The sequence below is a fragment of the Pollachius pollachius genome, assembly GCF_949987615.1.
Source record: "Pollachius pollachius genome assembly, chromosome: 10".
Classification (NCBI taxonomy): domain Eukaryota; kingdom Metazoa; phylum Chordata; class Actinopteri; order Gadiformes; family Gadidae; genus Pollachius; species Pollachius pollachius.
Genome location: NC_136943.1, coordinates 16963622 through 16979959, shown reverse-complemented (window position 1 = coordinate 16979959; position 16338 = coordinate 16963622). Strand labels below are relative to the sequence as shown.

General features: G+C 44.8%; 1 protein-coding gene and 1 long non-coding RNA gene across 2 annotated transcripts; one reads left to right on the top strand and one right to left on the bottom strand.

Moving 5' to 3' along the window:
• Positions 1–706: 706 nt before the first annotated feature.
• On the bottom strand, positions 707–2554 carry LOC307081424. Its single transcript, XR_013812147.1, has 5 exons — positions 2492–2554; positions 2125–2236; positions 1770–1873; positions 1094–1154; positions 707–982 (listed from the first exon to the last, which is right to left on the bottom strand). It is a non-coding gene; the product is annotated as an uncharacterized lncRNA (long non-coding RNA).
• Positions 2555–2646: 92 nt separating this feature from the next.
• LOC307082035 (N-alpha-acetyltransferase 15, NatA auxiliary subunit-like) lies at positions 2647–16132 on the top strand. The gene is made up of 20 exons (XM_079745445.1): positions 2647–2813; positions 4438–4522; positions 4710–4814; positions 5161–5318; positions 5448–5582; positions 5702–5855; positions 5944–6063; positions 6235–6330; positions 7697–7803; positions 7883–7955; positions 8246–8415; positions 8519–8671; positions 8756–8884; positions 9162–9375; positions 10374–10567; positions 10717–10825; positions 13419–13517; positions 13916–14059; positions 14149–14246; positions 15542–16132. The coding sequence occupies exons 1-20, from the start codon at positions 2760–2762 to the stop codon at positions 15743–15745; spliced, it is 2601 nt and encodes an 866-aa protein (XP_079601571.1). The 5' UTR covers positions 2647–2759; the 3' UTR covers positions 15746–16132.
• The last annotated feature ends 206 nt before the right edge of the window (positions 16133–16338 follow it).

Below are 16338 nucleotides of genomic sequence, written 5' to 3'. Positions count from 1 at the left end.
TAAAGGTAATGATAACATGAGATATAACTACATGTTTACATTTAGGGCATTTAGCGGACGCTTTTATACAAAGCGACTTATATCAAGTACATTTGTCAGAAGAAAGAGAAGCAACAATATATCGCTGTCGGTGCAGTAAGGATGCACTTACAGTTACCTATTCCCCTTATTCAATAGATATAGGCAGAATAAGACAAAGATAGGTAGGAAAGGACAAAGATAGGTAGGATGAGTGTCTAAAGAAGACATTTGCACAATGCATATTCAACGAAAAATAAAGAGAACAAAAACTATATGCATACTGTCAATAAACGTACATTTTGTGTTGTTATTGTGTACATTGTTACTCAATAGGGGGGGGGGGGGGAAGAAGAGACAGAATATCAATATCATTTCTCGGACTCAAAGTTCAGAGCACCCAAAAAGTAATCTGAATAATTAATCATTGTTTTTTGCTGTTTATTCTGTCTTTATGGCTATTTAATCTATTTATTCTTCCTGACTTTGAAATTGGTTTACTTAAAAAAACATTTCACGAAATAAAAAATATCTTGAATGATGAACATGAACAAAAAATCATTTACTTTTAAACAGGAAACATTTAGTAAAGAGTACATCGATTGTTATGGTTCAATTTTGATACAGCCACCATACTTTCCTTTTAGAAATAGGCTAGATAGAGTCGGCTATACAAACATACAAGTCATTGTCTCTTCAAAAGTTCTTTATTGATGATTGTGAACCAGATTTACGGCATCAATTCAATTAGATTTGTGTACATATTATAATAAATAATATTTAGTATATTTTTATGTTGTTTGTTTAACACCTAACAGGAGTACAAACAATAATAATAACGTCACAGTGTATGTGGAACATTTTATTAGAGTCTTGATTTAGAATGAGATACAAGGAGGTCCCGGGAGACAGCGGCACATCGTGCATCCTACAGGACAGACTGCAGCCGCAAGGACAGAGCATCCTGTGTAGTGATGGGAGAGATTTTTTTTCTTAGATAAAAAAAATACAAAAAAACACTTGTGAAGTCGTTACAGTATCATGTAAATATGATCTAATTTAGGGGAACACTTACTTTATTCCAAGCCATTCCTAACTTTGTACTCATTCATATCAGTGCTGTGCTGCTTGAAGAGCTATGAGGGTCAACAAGTAGAGAGATGCTGTTAAACACATAACAGAAAACACCTGGACACCACATCATTCCAAGTTCACACCAGGACATGATCCAGATCATTCCAAGTTCACACCTGCTTTGTTCTACAGACAGCTTCTAACAACAAAAAAACCAACAGACTGTATTAAATAGGTATTAATAAGGTTTACAACAGACTGTATTAAATAGGTACAAGTAAGGTTTACAACAGACTGTATTACGGATTAATACGTTTTACAACAGCCTGTATTAAATAGGTACTAGTAAGGTTTACAAAAGATGGTGTTAAATATGTATTAATAAGGTTAACAACAGCCTGTATTAAATATGTATTAATAAGGATTTCAGACTGTAGGAGGTATAAATACGGTAATATGAATAATGTAATATGATTACGGTCAAATGAATAAGGGTTAATACGTTAATATGAATGAGGGTTGATTCGGTAACTTGGATAGGGGTTATTACGGTTATATGAATAAAGATAATACGACATAAATAAGAGTTAATGAGGTAATGTGAATAAGGTTTAGAAACTGTATGAGGTAAGGCGGTAAGATGAATAAGGTTAATATGGTAATGTGAATAAGGTTACCAGGCCCCAGAGGAACGCAGCCGTCCCGAAGGAGAGTCCCACCCGCAGCCAGTTGGGATGGACCGTATCTGGTTTGGAGGCTGTGAACATAGACCTGCTCCCGACTGCACCAACAAAGAATCATTTTGATTAATACATAATAACAATAAGATAATACATTATCCATTACATCTAGGAAATATATATGCTAGTATGAATCCATAATACAGACTTTGTGGTGGCTAACAGTGCTATGCTATTGCTAAGCAAAGGTCAAGCCTTACAATCAATGAGGGCATCTTACTCATTTTATCTAACTATAACCAGAGGCCATTCTATTCAATAATGATTAAGTACTGCTAAAGGATGAACCTACCTTTACTGACAGTACGAGACAATAGGTTGCTGAGAGTCATGTTTGCTACAGGACGTCTGGATACTGCGATCGTAACAATCGGCGGTTGATTACAAATCCTGGCAGCCCTGGTCTGACGACAGAAGATCACAGATAGCATGATGGCATAGAACACAATATCTTAATTCGTTATTTGTAACTGAAAGCTGCACAGTCTAGAGACTTCAGGATGAAAACTATATTATTTATTTATTCAGGTTGAGCAAATAAAAGTGAATTAGTTGACGATGATGTCGTCAACGACCTGCTCTAACGTTATTGAAACGTAACGTCGATCCCTTTTAATAATATTCCCTGTACTTTTGCGGTTCTAAATATTAATTCTTACAAATATCAGAAGCTCCGGTCCTGTTGCGTTCACTGGTGTGTGTGATGGACCTATTAAAGAATGTGTGCGTGTGTGTGTATGTGTTTACTGTTTTAACACGCAGGGCCCTTTGACCCGGAGGAGAAGCGGCCATCTTGCTGAGGGGGCCTCGGCTGTCACCACGTGAGACCCAGGACCCGCCAGAGACCGGGACCAGCCCTACCCCGAACCCCACCGACTCAGGAGGCCGTTCGTATGCCCAGCTCCAAAGGAGTCGCAGGACGACACGATGCCCGCCATCACCTTACCACCGAAGGAGAACGCTCTCTTCAAGAGGATCCTGGTAGGCTGGACGCCTCAGTGTGCTAATGCTCATGATGAAGCTAATGCTTAAGCTAGTGGCCCGAGAAGCCGCTACTTCTAGCATACACCACGCATCTTGTCTCTTGGGAAAATGATATTTATTTAGTACGTCAACTTTTAAGGCTTCAGTTTCTCCTTTAATCTCTCCAGAGCAGGTAGTGACGTGGTCTGCCAGCCTCGACAGCACCTATCATGGGTCCTGGACAGCACCTAGCACGGGTCCTGGACAGCACCTAGCACGGGTCCTGGACAGGACCTAGCATGGTGTCTGGACAGGACCTAGCATGGTGTCTGGACAGGACCTAGCATGGTGTCTGGACAGGACCTAGCATGGTGTCTGGACAGGACCTAGCATGGTGTCTGGACAGGACTTAGCATGGTGTCTGGACAGGACCTGTCCAGGAGGTCCTGCTCCTCATTTAGATGAGAAGGCTGGTGGGAGAAGTCAGGCTCTCTCCTCTGTGTGGGGTTAAAAGATCACCAAGTCAGACCCCCTGGCATAAAGTCATCGACATTTAGGTGACAGTAAATTAAGTTTGAATCCCAGCAACATCACAACTCCTTACTACCGAGTAGAGCTAGTTAACACTAGTAAACACTCACTAGTATTGTTTGTTGATGTCTCAATTGTTGTGTTAAAGTTATTCCACTTTGCAGGCGAAGTAAGCTGAGCTGTGCTAGGCACTGGTAGCACTGGGATACATCAGCCACACTTTAAGTGTGAATTGGTTTATTCGAAGTATTGGTCTATGTATTTGGGCACTGGACGTGCTCAGTAGAGGCAGTCATCACTTTTGATCCGAGGTGGCTGGCAGCTAATTTTAGCACTTGGCAAAATACTTTGCTGACTTGTGCGGTTTGTACTTTTTCGTGTTTACATGGTGGTTTTGATATCCTTGAATAGTATACAATGTTTGGTATCATTACCTGCTATGAATAGTTATGTTTTGTGAATATATATATATATCCTAGTTCATTAGTAACACACTTAGTTCTTTAGTAACAGAAAGACTCTGTCATAGCTCAACGCAGGGCCACAAGCTGAAGCTGTCAAACTGCTGCTGAATGTCAATACTTGGGTTGGATGTTTTAGCCTGCTGGTGTTCAAGGAATGCATCCGTCAATCAGCTTTTAGATTTAATACAATTTATTTGTTTACACCTTGCGTTTGTGATGCAACACGGATGTTCTGAGATCACTGGCTCATCATCAGCCATTCGTAACGGAAAACTTGGGTCTTAATATAGTTTCTGGTCATTGGCCCCTTTAACATAGTATTTTGCAAGTTTTGCTGTTATACTTGCTCTATAAATAGCTGTTCAAAGCTGTTATCAAAATTTATCAGCCAAATCAATTCACCATATGGACTTGTGTTTGTTCTACAAGATGCAGAGGGCTATGGATGTGAATCAGACCTGAAAGGCTGTTGGTTCCTCATGATGCTGAGAGCTATGGATGTGAATCAGACCTGAAAGGCTGTTGGTTCCTCATGATGCTGAGAGCTATGGATGTGAATCAGACCTGAAAGGCTGTTGGTTCCACACCACCAAAGTGATGGAGCGTGTGGCCCTAGCCTGAAACCTTTTTTCTCTTTTATGCTGCAGAGATGTTATGAACACAAGCAATACAGAAATGGACTGAAGTTCTGTAAACAGATCCTATCCAACCCCAAGTTTTCGGAACATGGAGGTAAGTCAACTCTGATACAACACATACTTCTCTATGTATTATTTACGATCCATCTATGTATTGGTATAATGTGACTTTATATTTCGGACAATATGCAAACCTATCTAATGGTTGGTTGTTAAATTTAAGCAATGAAGTCTGACATTTCCATGTTTTCTTCCACCATTCGTGTCCCTGGTTTGATCAGAAACCCTGGCAATGAAGGGTCTGACCATGAACTGTTTAGGCAAGAAGGAGGATGCCTATGACCTCGTGAGAAGAGGTCTACGCAATGACCTCAAAAGCCATGTCTGTATCCTTTTCAGGTCAATGCATTCAGCCCTAATTCTAAAAGGTGTATGATAATTGGCAACAAGGACTTTCTTTACAAGTGTGAACCAGGGGTCAGCCTACAGCCAGGAGTTGACGTGTTTACAAGTGGCACAATTACCAAGAACACAAGAATCAAAAGCCTACATATTTCTAACGAGGATCGCTTTATAAAACTTCACCATTTTCAGTTTTGCTGACAATAAGAAGGATCGTCATAATCCCAAAAGTTCACAACTGATGAGTGGAACGTGCCCAAACATAGTCTTAGCAGCCCTTTGGACCCGAGGTGATGTTACACGTTGTCTCCTTAACGGCACTGCTGCCAGGTTGGCACGTGTACGGGCTGCTGCAGCGCTCGGACAAGAAGTACGACGAGGCCATAAAGTGCTACCGGAACGCCCTGAAGTGGGACAAAGACAACCTGCAGATCCTGCGGGACCTCTCGCTGCTGCAGGTCCAGATGAGAGACCTGGAGGGCTACCGGGTGAGAAGCATTGTCCTGTAAAGACGAAGTAAAACACAATAAGATGTAAGATGTACAATCCCTTGTGCTGTATAAGGGATTGTGTCATTATCCCTCGATGACCTTGAGTGAATGTCCATATCCTTACAGGAGACCCGTTACCAACTATTGCAGCTCCGCCCAGCCCAGCGGGCCTCCTGGATCGGTTACGCCGTCGCCTATCATCTGTTGGAGGACTTTGAAATGGCAGCTAAGATCGTGGAGGAGTTCCGCAAAACACAACAGGTCAGACATACTGGCGTAATCCGCCCGTATCCCTGGTGAGATGGTAGCACTGAAAACTGCTCTGGTGAGGTTGTTGTTGTCTTACAGTTCTTATTGTGTGTGTGTGTGTCTATGGCCAGACCTCTCTAGACAAGGTGGACTATGAGTACAGTGAGCTGCTGCTCTACCAGAACCAGGTACTGCGGGAGGCCTGTCTCTACAAGGAGGCCCTGGAGCATCTCAACAGCTACGAGAAGCAGATCTGTGACAAGATGGCCGTGGAGGAGATCCGAGGTGCGCCTGCCGTCTGGCCCCTTGATGGGGTTTTTTTCGCCGGCTCTTGGGCCTCATGTGACCGTCTCTCCCCTTCTGGCTCCCTCAGGAGAACTGCTGCTGAAACTGGAGCGAGCGGACGAAGCCTCCCAGGTCTACCGGAGACTCCAGGAGAGGAACCCCGAGAACTGGGCCTACTACCACGGCCTGGAGAACGCCCTGAAGCCAAGTAATCAGAGCTCACCGTGTTGGACCCAATGTGCTGGACGATGGCAGAGCTCATCCTTTGTCCAATGGGACACCTCTTCATGTTGAGGGCTTCAACATGACCTTGGCTTAATGTGGCTCTTCAGCACTGTGATTGTGGTTTGTTAACTCCCATGTATCCGTTGAACCCCAGGAAATGTAGAGGAGCGTCAGAAGCTTTATGAGGAGACGTGGGCCAAGTTCCCCAAAGGCCTGGTGCCCAGGCGGCTGCCACTCACCTTCCTCACAGGTAACGGCAGGATGCACTGACTCCCTCCTGACTCTTTGAGGAGGGGACACCAGGTTGCAGCACCATGCAGTCAAACGTGTTTCCATTACTATCGATGCATACAATACTGATGAATACTATGATCATGGTATGTTTTTAAGTGTAGTACAGTGGTTCTCAAACTATGGTACGCGCACCACTGCACACTACCACATACAAAACGTGCTGTTTAGTGGTGCCATAAATAATAAAAAAAAAAACTTAATTTGACAATACAATAATAACAATAATTTGAAAATACAAATGGAAATACATTAACCATGAGATCATTTAAAATGGGGTTTAAAAACGTTGTGCCTTTCCTGTAAAAAAATGTTGTGTGAATATCAGTGTGCTTAATAGACCACTACGATTACAAGCTAAACTGACGGCAAGATATAAGTTCTAAAATTCAAAAATACTGTGATCGTGGCTCCAAGGGGAAACTATTTGAAAGTGATGTGCAGACATGAAATAATTTCGAGCAGAACTGTAAAAAACGGTGACAGTGAACCGAGCACAGGTGGTATGTGGTGATGTTCTCTGAAATTAAACCATCGCATCTTAAACATCATCTTACAAACGAACACGGAGCCCTCTCATTAGTCTTATAATTTTATAACAATGATTAGGCTTTTTCAAAAAGGGTTGTTGGCGTACAATCGTTAAATGTGCCTCCTGCCTGAGCTGTGTGTAGCTGAATAGGGCCGCAGGCCTACACATGTATCATGTTATACTTTATAACATCGGCCATAATGGTGGTACTTGGGGCGACAAATATTTTCTGAGGTGGTACGCGATATAAAAAGCTGTGTGTAGCTGAATAGGGCCGCAGGCCTACGCTACTGTATTAGCGTAGGCTAATACAGTATATATTTTCTAACATTTTTCATAGTGGTGGTACTTGGGAAACAAAAATTTTCTTAGGTGGCTCACTGGATAAAAAGTTTGAGAACCACTGGTATAGTTTACTCGAGTGGTCAATCTCTCTTTAATCCAAATTCAATCTCATTCTTTATTATCTTTAATATTCAAATTATATTTGAATACTGTATGCTAAAATTCGGCCTTATATCAATATATAATATGAACCTATACACTATACAGGCTTATGCATTGCTAATGCCAAAATCCGCATGTGGTTGTTAACAATATGTCCACTTGAGGGCATTCTACGAGCAAACATTTCTTTCTTGCAAAGTAAATAATAATATTGGGTACAGAATCAGATCGCATGTTGTACGGTCCTTTCACATTGATCGTGATTTGCTTTGAGATTATTCAGGCTTTCATGCAAGGAGGATTAGGTTGCCTTTTTAATGAAGTGTTTTGGGCGTGTGTTGGGCAGGGGAGAAATTCAGTGAATGCCTGGACTACTACCTGAGGATGAACTTAAGTAAAGGCTGCCCGCCGCTCTTCACCACCCTGAAGTCCCTCTACACGGACACGGCCAAGGTACACGCTGAAAGATGAGCCAACCAAAGGTCACTGTTGAAAGATGTACGAAATGACCTGGTTGCCTCCCTTGATTCAGGTTGCCATCATTGAAGAGCTGGTAGTTGGATATGAAACCTGTTTGAAGAACTGTCGGATGTTTAGTCAACATGGTGAGTGCTGCTTACTAACCTCACAAATTACGGAAATGTCGGTGACATGAGCACTGTATTGTTCCTGTTTTTATCACAGCTAACCAGTTTTCTTCATTGGGTTTTCCTGCCCACACTGTGTATATATATATGTATGTATCACTTTTAAATCGCAATTTCGCAGATCATTCAAGACTATTCACATTTGCCGTCAACATCTGGAAAAATTGTTGCAAACCAACTTATTGTTTTCAATAGGTCCACATTATTGACATCCTTGTATCATGATGACTGTCATGTCCTACCTGCAGATGAAGGCAAGGTGGAGCCCCCCACCACGCTGCTCTGGGTGCAGTATTTCCTGGCGCAGCACTTTGACTTCATCGGGCAGCAGAGCCGAGGACTGGACTACATCAACACGGCCATCGACAGCACACCCACGCTGATCGAGCTCTTCCTGGTCAAGGCCAAGATCTACAAGGTTGGTACGCGTTTCTGATGCAAAAAGGAATGGACGGCATCCCCGAAAGGGTGGGGGGGGGGGGGGGGGCTCCTAAAAGGGGTTGAGACGTTGTGCTGTGCAGCACGCAGGGAACATCAAGGAGGCGGCCCGCTGGATGGACGAGGCCCAGGCCCTGGACACCGCCGACCGCTTCATCAACTCCAAGTGTGCCAAGTACATGCTGAAGGCGGGCCTGGTCAAGGAGGCGGAGGACATGTGCTCCAAGTTCACCAGGGTGGGTTTGTGGAGCGACGTCCAGACCAGCATGTGAAGGCCAACGGTGCCTGAAGACCGCCTGCTCATCTGTGGTGCGTTTCAGGAGGGCACCTCTGCGGTGGAGAACCTGAACGAGATGCAGTGCATGTGGTTCCAGACGGAGTGCGCCCTTGCCTACAAATCCATGAACAAGTTTGGAGAGGCGCTCAAGAAGTGCCATGAGATCGAAAGGGTAAGCCTTTCAGTCCAAGACAAATTCTCCTCACTCCTTTTGCAGGGACGACGACCGTGAACCTTTCCTAAGGATAACCTAAGTTGTCACGGTAGTTCATTCAAAAGGTTGTTTGTAATTATGATCCGTTTACAATTAATAATTGTTTTTTCATGCCATTCATACATTATATAATTATGAATTGATATAGCGGTAGCAATAATCTGTGAGCACAGAACTGATGAGCCAGACTCAACGGCAGTTTGCTTGACTAAAGTACCTACTGCTGTCCCTGCAGCACTTTGTGGAGATCACAGACGACCAGTTTGACTTCCACACGTACTGCATGCGTAAGATGACGCTGCGCTCCTACGTGGACCTGCTGAAGCTGGAGGATGTCCTGCGGCAGCACCCCTTCTACTACAAGGCGGCCCGCAGCGCCATTCACATCTATCTGGAGCTGCACGACCGGCCGCTGGCCGACGACAGCAAGGAAAGCCAGGCAGACGCCGGTGAGGAAGGATCATTAGAGAGGGATTAGGACTGGGATCAATAGAGGGCCTGAAAGAGGGGGATCACTGGTGGGAGAGGGATTACTAGTGGTCTGAGAGAGAGGGTTCACTAGAGGGTTTAGGGGAGAGAGGGGTCACTAGTGGGTCTGTGAGAGAGGGTTCAATAGAGGGTTTGGGAGAGAGGGGTCACTAGAGGGTCTGTGAGAGGGAGGGATCACTAGTGGGTCTGTGAGAGGGAGGGATCACTAGTGGGTCTGTGAGAGGGAGGGATCACTAGTGGGTCTGTGAGAGGGAGGGATCAATAGTGGGTCTGAGAGAGAGGGATCACTAGTGGGTCTGTGAGAGAGGGATCACTAGTGGGTCTGAGAGAGAGGGATCACTAGTGGGTCTGAGAGAGGGATCACTAGTGGGTCTGAGAGAGGGATCACTAGTGGGTCTGAGAGAGAGGGATCACTAGTGGGTCTGTGAGAGGGAGGGATCACTAGTGGGTCTGTGAGAGAGGGATCACTAGTGGGTCTGTGAGAGAGGGATCACTAGTGGGTCTGAGAGAGAGGGATCACTAGTGGGTCTGAGAGAGAGGGATCACTAGTGGGTCTGAGAGAGGGATCACTAGTGGGTCTGAGAGAGAGGGATCACTAGTGGGTCTGAGAGAGAGGGATCACTAGTGGGTCTGAGAGAGAGGGATCACTAGTGGGTCTGAGAGAGAGGGATCACTAGTGGGTCTGAGAGAGGTTCATGGAGTGCTTTATTCGTTCTCAGAATTTTAAGAAAATTGAGAATATAAAAAAGAAATAGAAGTAGAAATACATTAACATGTGAAAGCACAAAGAATATGCTTATATTAAAAGCATTTCGGAAACTACGCCTAAAAACAAATGCATGTAAATAATATACACAATAAATATATATACACAAATCATAATCCATATAACACAAAATGTTTGAATTTGCACAAAGGAAAAAGCTTCATGAACATATGATTCGTACCCTTGATTCAGAGAACCTGACGGACAAGGAGCTGAAGAAGATGAGGAACAAGCAGCGGCGAGCACAGAAGAAAGCCCAGCTGGAGGAGGAGAAGAAGAACGCAGAGAAGGAGAAGCAGCTCAAGAACCAGAAGAAGAAGAAGGAAGACGACGATGAAGAGATCGGCGGGCCCAAGGAGGAGCTCATACCCGACAAACTGGCCAAGGTAGACGTCTGATCGGTCAACGGCCGCTGCTTTAGCTTTCTTCTGCTCCCCCGCCTTACGTGTGTGTGTGTGTGTGTGTATGTGTGTGTGTGTGTGTGTGTGTGTGTGTGTGTGTGTGTGTGTGTGTGTGTGTGTGTGTGTGTGTTCAGGTGGAGAGTCCTTTGGAGGAGGCGGTGAAGTTCCTGATCCCTCTGAAGACTCTGGTACGGAACAAGATTGAAACTCATCTCCTGGCATTTGAGATCTACTTCAGGAAAGGTAGGGAACCAGAATGACCAGCTTGCATGTCCACCCTCTGATAGCCCTGGGCCTCTTCCTATGCAACCCATGTCTAGATCGATGTCTATTAATAGTAATCTACAGGTTATCCTCAATTCTACCGCTCGCTGGCATCCTCGTTGACGTGCTCGCGTAACAGTCCGTCCTCCGCTGGTCCACAATCAGCGCTTTCTCCGCCTCTCCGCGACCACCACGCGTTGCTCTGTTATAGTTGTTACCGCTTCGGCTCGGCGCTGCTCTCGATCAGGGCCAACAGTTACTCCTGTTGGTATGGTGCGGCTCGTGATCGGGTCCAATGGTTCCAACAGTTATTCCCGTTTCATAGTTAAGGGGAACATTTGAAAAAAACTGCTTGTTTGTCAACAACGGAGAATGGCCATAGATCAGCAGCAATGTAAACACCAATAGACTTGGTTATGGCATTTCCCCGTTCTGAATTCCCAGACAGCGGTTGCTGAAATAGTGTCGTGAGCTGTGTTTGCACAGCTTGTTTTTTTTTTCACAGCAAAGGTGATAGTTATACCTGGATGGTGCCTTTTCAAATGCGTGTGCATGTTAAAGTGCTGTACGTAGACACGGAGAGCCTGTCGGAGACCCTCTCTGTAGCTTACGTGCGCATCTAATATTTTTTTAACTATCCATCGACGCAACGGAGATGGCAAGGGCTGCTATTGGTCCTCAAACAAAATCATTTCCGGAATCACGTCTCCGGTTTGACTTTGTACCTTATTTACTTTGTACATTGTTTACTTGGCATTTTAAGGACCAATAAAACACTGAATAAGATTTGAAAAGCTTTGGATTTTATTTACAACACTACTTACATGGTTTGTAGTCAACGTATAAAATCGATCAGGCGGCGAGTTGCATTGCGTATCAGACATTCCGACGGAGAACTGCGAATGCTCGAGGGGTCTCCGTAGTTACGGAGTCGGATTACGGAGTTGGAGTAGTATACTTTGGCTAAGCGGTCCGGTGGGAACTCCAACCTCAAGTTTTAAATTCCGCATCACAAAACAAGCCTTTACATTCGCCATATTAAAGCTATGTACACCACATCACGCACCGTGGTCCACCTCTGTAACCACCCAGTAGTGCCTGTACTGTGACGGTTCGGTACACATGTGTATCGTTACACCCCTAATAGAAATATGACATAATTATAAAGGAAAGATGTTACCCTTAATGTCATTCTGTGCCACGGCTTTCAGGAGTGTGGGCTGCAGAGCAATGGCCGAATGTCATGTTCAGATTGTTCATAATGCTTAAATCGGGATTCAAACTCTCAACCTAAGGATCACCAGTACAATGCATTATCCCTTTGAGCCGCTGACATTCCTGAACTGTATGAAGCCTCATTCACATCGTGAAAATGTCTATTGATAAGCACACAACATCAAGAAAACCCCAAGCACACATTTCACAAGATAATTAAGGGCTTTCTCAAGAGTACAGATCTGAAAATGTGGACTGTTAATGGTATCCACCTAATGATAGTCGTATGGTAGTTAAACAATAACAAAATGGTCTTATAGGAAAAATGGACTGAGACTGTGGACGTTTGGATTTTCTATGAAATTGTGGAAAAGTAAAACAATTTAGAGCAGAAGACCAGGATGAAAAAGATGCATCTGATTTTAGTGATTAATATGCTGAAAGAATTTTGAGTCCAGGTCAATCTGGTGAGGAGAAATAAGGCTAGTTCATATTTTTTAAAATAGCGCCACCTTTGGGTGCAGTACCACAATTTGGTTATATGGGTATTGGTATCCACCTGAGGATAGGTTGTATTTGTTTTCTTTTTTTATTCAATAACGAAATGGTCATAAGAAAAATGGGCTAACTGCTCCAACTTTATTGGGCAATATTTATCAAATGGAACTAAATAAAATAAATTATATTTGATAACTTTGAGGCTTGGTCTAAAGATTTTATTTTGCGATTTTGGTGAATATTTAATTTTTTTAAAATCTTTTTTATCATGTTTGGCATTTCAATGAAATTGTGGGAAAAATAAACATTTTTAAGGCGTATTAGGAGGGCCATAATGATGCATCTGATTCTAAAGATTAATATGATGAAAGAATTGAGTCCAGGTCAATCTGGTGATGAGAAATAAGCCTAATATATGTTTTTTTACAATAGCGCCACCTTTGGGTGTAGTACCAAAGAATTGTGTTTATGGGTAGTGGGGGTTATTGGTAACCACACCTGAAAATTTCAAGAGTTTCCGACCTACGGTATAGGCTACAGTATGACTGACAGAATTTGGGGGAAAAAATGGTACAGAAACAATAGGGGACAAAGCAGCTTGGACCCCTAAAAAAAAAGAAGCAAAATACATGCAGACATGCAATATAAAAGCAAAACAAAAATGGTATGAACAACACCAGAACAACAACCCATACTTCCGCCGTGCGCCACGTGCAGAAAGAGAGAGGACTTACTCAAGAAACTGAACTCTTCACTTCTCTTATTGTTTGAACCCTTTAATCACCACATGAAATGCAACGGCTGGATCATAAAATGCAGTTCTGATAGTTTTCCCCTTGTCCTGCTCTCCTGGTTCCAGAGAAATATCTGCTGATGCTGCAGTCTGTGAAGAGGGCCGTGGCCATCGACCCCTTGGACCCCTGGCTCCACCAGTGTTTAGTGCGCTTCTTCAAAGGAGGTGAGCCCAGCGTCGGTCGAGACCTACGGAAAGGCAGTTCATCTCTGGACCACTTAAACCATGGGACTGTATAAGAGCGCTAACTGAATGATTAGGAAGGTAGCGCGTGTACTCACCTGACAGCCATACAAACCCTGTGTTTACGCTAGGCCTCTCTTCCTAGAAACATTTAAAAGAAGACCTGCTTGCCAACTCCTGGCAGACACTGCCCAGATACTAAAACGGCCAGTAAGGGGAACTGGTGCAGTAGCAAGCCTTTAACCCTTCAATAGATTAGATAGATTTTGAGCCCATCTTTACATTGTATCCTATGACCAGGATCAAGCCACAAGCATGGCTCCCACAACATCACTCTCTACAATAAGCTGTGTGTAATGTGTTCCTCTCCCTGGATCCAGTGAGCGAGAGCAGCGCCCTGCCCGAGCCGGTGCGGACGGTGCTGAGGCAGGAGATCTCTCGGCTGTTTGGGGACAGCGACCCCAAGAGCTTCAACAAGAAGTACCTGAGCAGACACTCCAGCTCCATCCCCCAGCGGCTGGCCGGTGAGACCCTCCGCCGGTGTCCCAACATGTCTCCTCAAAGCGCTGCACTTTTATCCGACTTCTGAATTCTCTTTTGTTTCTGTGCCCAGCCGCTAAGATGATGGTGTACCTAGAGCCGTCTTCGGACACGATGGCCTGCGAGCTTGCCACCGCCATGGATGATTCGCTCACAGGCCGCAGTATTCAGGTACATCCCACACCTGGTCAAGTCTTACTGTTCAGAAAATGTCATTTTACCAAAAGACGGGGAAAAAGGTTTTATGCTAGCTTGAGCTGGTGTTTACCTTTTTCAAACAAAGATTGATTATCTGACTCGAACATTTCGACGGGATATTCCCATAATTCACATGGGCCTCAACAGGTCATCCTCCGTGTGGACCCATTAGACCTTAATATTCCTTTAATCCATGAGAATAACATCCGCGCCGTTTGAGAGGGAATATAGCTAAAGAAATCTACCTGGAGTTAGGAGTTAACATCACAGCCCTTTGAGAGGGAATACAGCTACGGAAATCTACCAGGAATTAGGGAATTCCATGACTACCAAAATGTCACACCCTTTGTCATGTTTCCGCTTCACAGCCTCTACCTCTGTTTATAAGCCATGTGTAACGCAGACGATACCGCCATCGTCTGACCGTGCATCACATGGTTTACTGGCTCAAGACCAGTAGCTAGTTACGGGCCTAATTACCATTTTCTTTAGCCGTCATTAGACGTGTTCAGATATACAAACCAGGCCAGTGACATGTGGTTAATGTAGGTCAGGAACTGGTTAATGAGAGTCCTAAACCAGTTAATAATGGCTCCAGAACAGGTTAATGACTCCTGAACAGATTAATAATGGCTCCTGGGAACATGTTAATAATGGCTCCTGGACCGGTTGGTTATGACTCCTGACCCGGTTAGTAAGGACTCCTGACCCGGTTAGTAAGGACTCCTGACCCAGTTAGTAAGGACTCATCAACCGGTTAATTAGTATTGACTCCGGTCCAGGTTAATTAGTAATGACTCCGGAACAGGTTAATTAGTAATGACTCCGGAACAGGTAAATTAGTAATGACTCCGGACCAGGTTGATTAGTAATGACTCCGGACCAGGTTCATTAGTAATGACTCCGGACCAGGTTGATTGTAATGACTCCGGACCAGGTTGATTGTAATGACTCCGGACCAGGTTGATTGTAATGACTCCGGACCAGGTTGATTGTAATGACTCCGGACCAGGTTGATTGTAATGACTCCGGACCAGGTTCATTAGTAATGACTCCGGACCAGGTTCATTAGTAATGACTCCGGACCAGGTTCATTAGTAATGACTCCAGACCAGGTTGATTGTAATGACTCCGGACCAGGTTGATTGTAATGACTCCGGACCAGGTTCATTAGTAATGACTCCAGACCAGGTTGATTGTAATGACTCCGGACCAGGTTGATTGTAATGGCCAGGTTAATAAAGGCCCCTGGGCGTGTCCTGCTGCAGGTGTGCTCGGAGGTCCTAGAGGCCCTGCACGGGGGCCAGCTGGGGGGCGAGGGCCACCCCAAGGCGGCGGAGGCGTACCGCGCCGCCTGCCACGCCTTGTTCCCACACACCCTCGCCTTCATGGAGGCGGACTACCAGGACAACAGCAGCGCCAACGGAGACCTGTCGGCCGGGGAGCAGGACGACATGGCCCACGAGATGTGAGGAGGGAGGGAGGGAGGAGAGCGCGGACAGACGCACACGCCACACCACGCCACACCACACCACACCACACCACACACACACAGAAACGCAGACGCCCCCTGCCAGACGTCTGCCGAGCGGCCGGCCATGTTCCTTGGATCCCTTCCACCGTCAGCTCAGCCGTTTGACCCGCCCCACTGCACTGACGCGAACGGACTGACCATGCTACAAAGATATGAGGCCCATTTTACTTTTTTTAAGAAAAAAACAAACAACAAAAAAGGGCTCCCCCTTTCCTCTGTGGGGAGTGGAGAGCGGTGTTGGGGTCAGCGCTGAGCCTAACCCGGGGGAGCGTGGGGAGTTAAGGGTGGAACGGTGTTGGGGTTAGTGCCGACTGACCCGGGTAGACTATGGGGGGGGGGGGAGAAGTGGACTCTGACTGGAGGTTTCTGTAAAACACAGTTTAGATCTTTTTCTAGCGCTCCTGTGTTTCACAAAATGTCCTTGTAGGTACGTCTGCTTCTCACATTTTTAAAAAAAGGTAATTTATATCTTACAAAACTGACAAAATGAATTAAATAAAAGCAGCATTTGCGTAACCTTATACCAATTGT

Bases quoted from the DNA above. Each gene is read 5' to 3' on its own strand.
- LOC307082035 (XM_079745445.1), top strand. From the start codon at position 2,760: ATGCCCGCCATCACCTTACCACCGAAGGAGAACGCTCTCTTCAAGAGG. The intron at 7,804-7,882 runs GTACACGCTGAA...CCCTTGATTCAG, and splicing joins TCTACACGGACACGGCCAAG to GTTGCCATCATTGAAGAGCT. The intron at 8,672-8,755 runs GTGGGTTTGTGG...GGTGCGTTTCAG, and splicing joins TGTGCTCCAAGTTCACCAGG to GAGGGCACCTCTGCGGTGGA.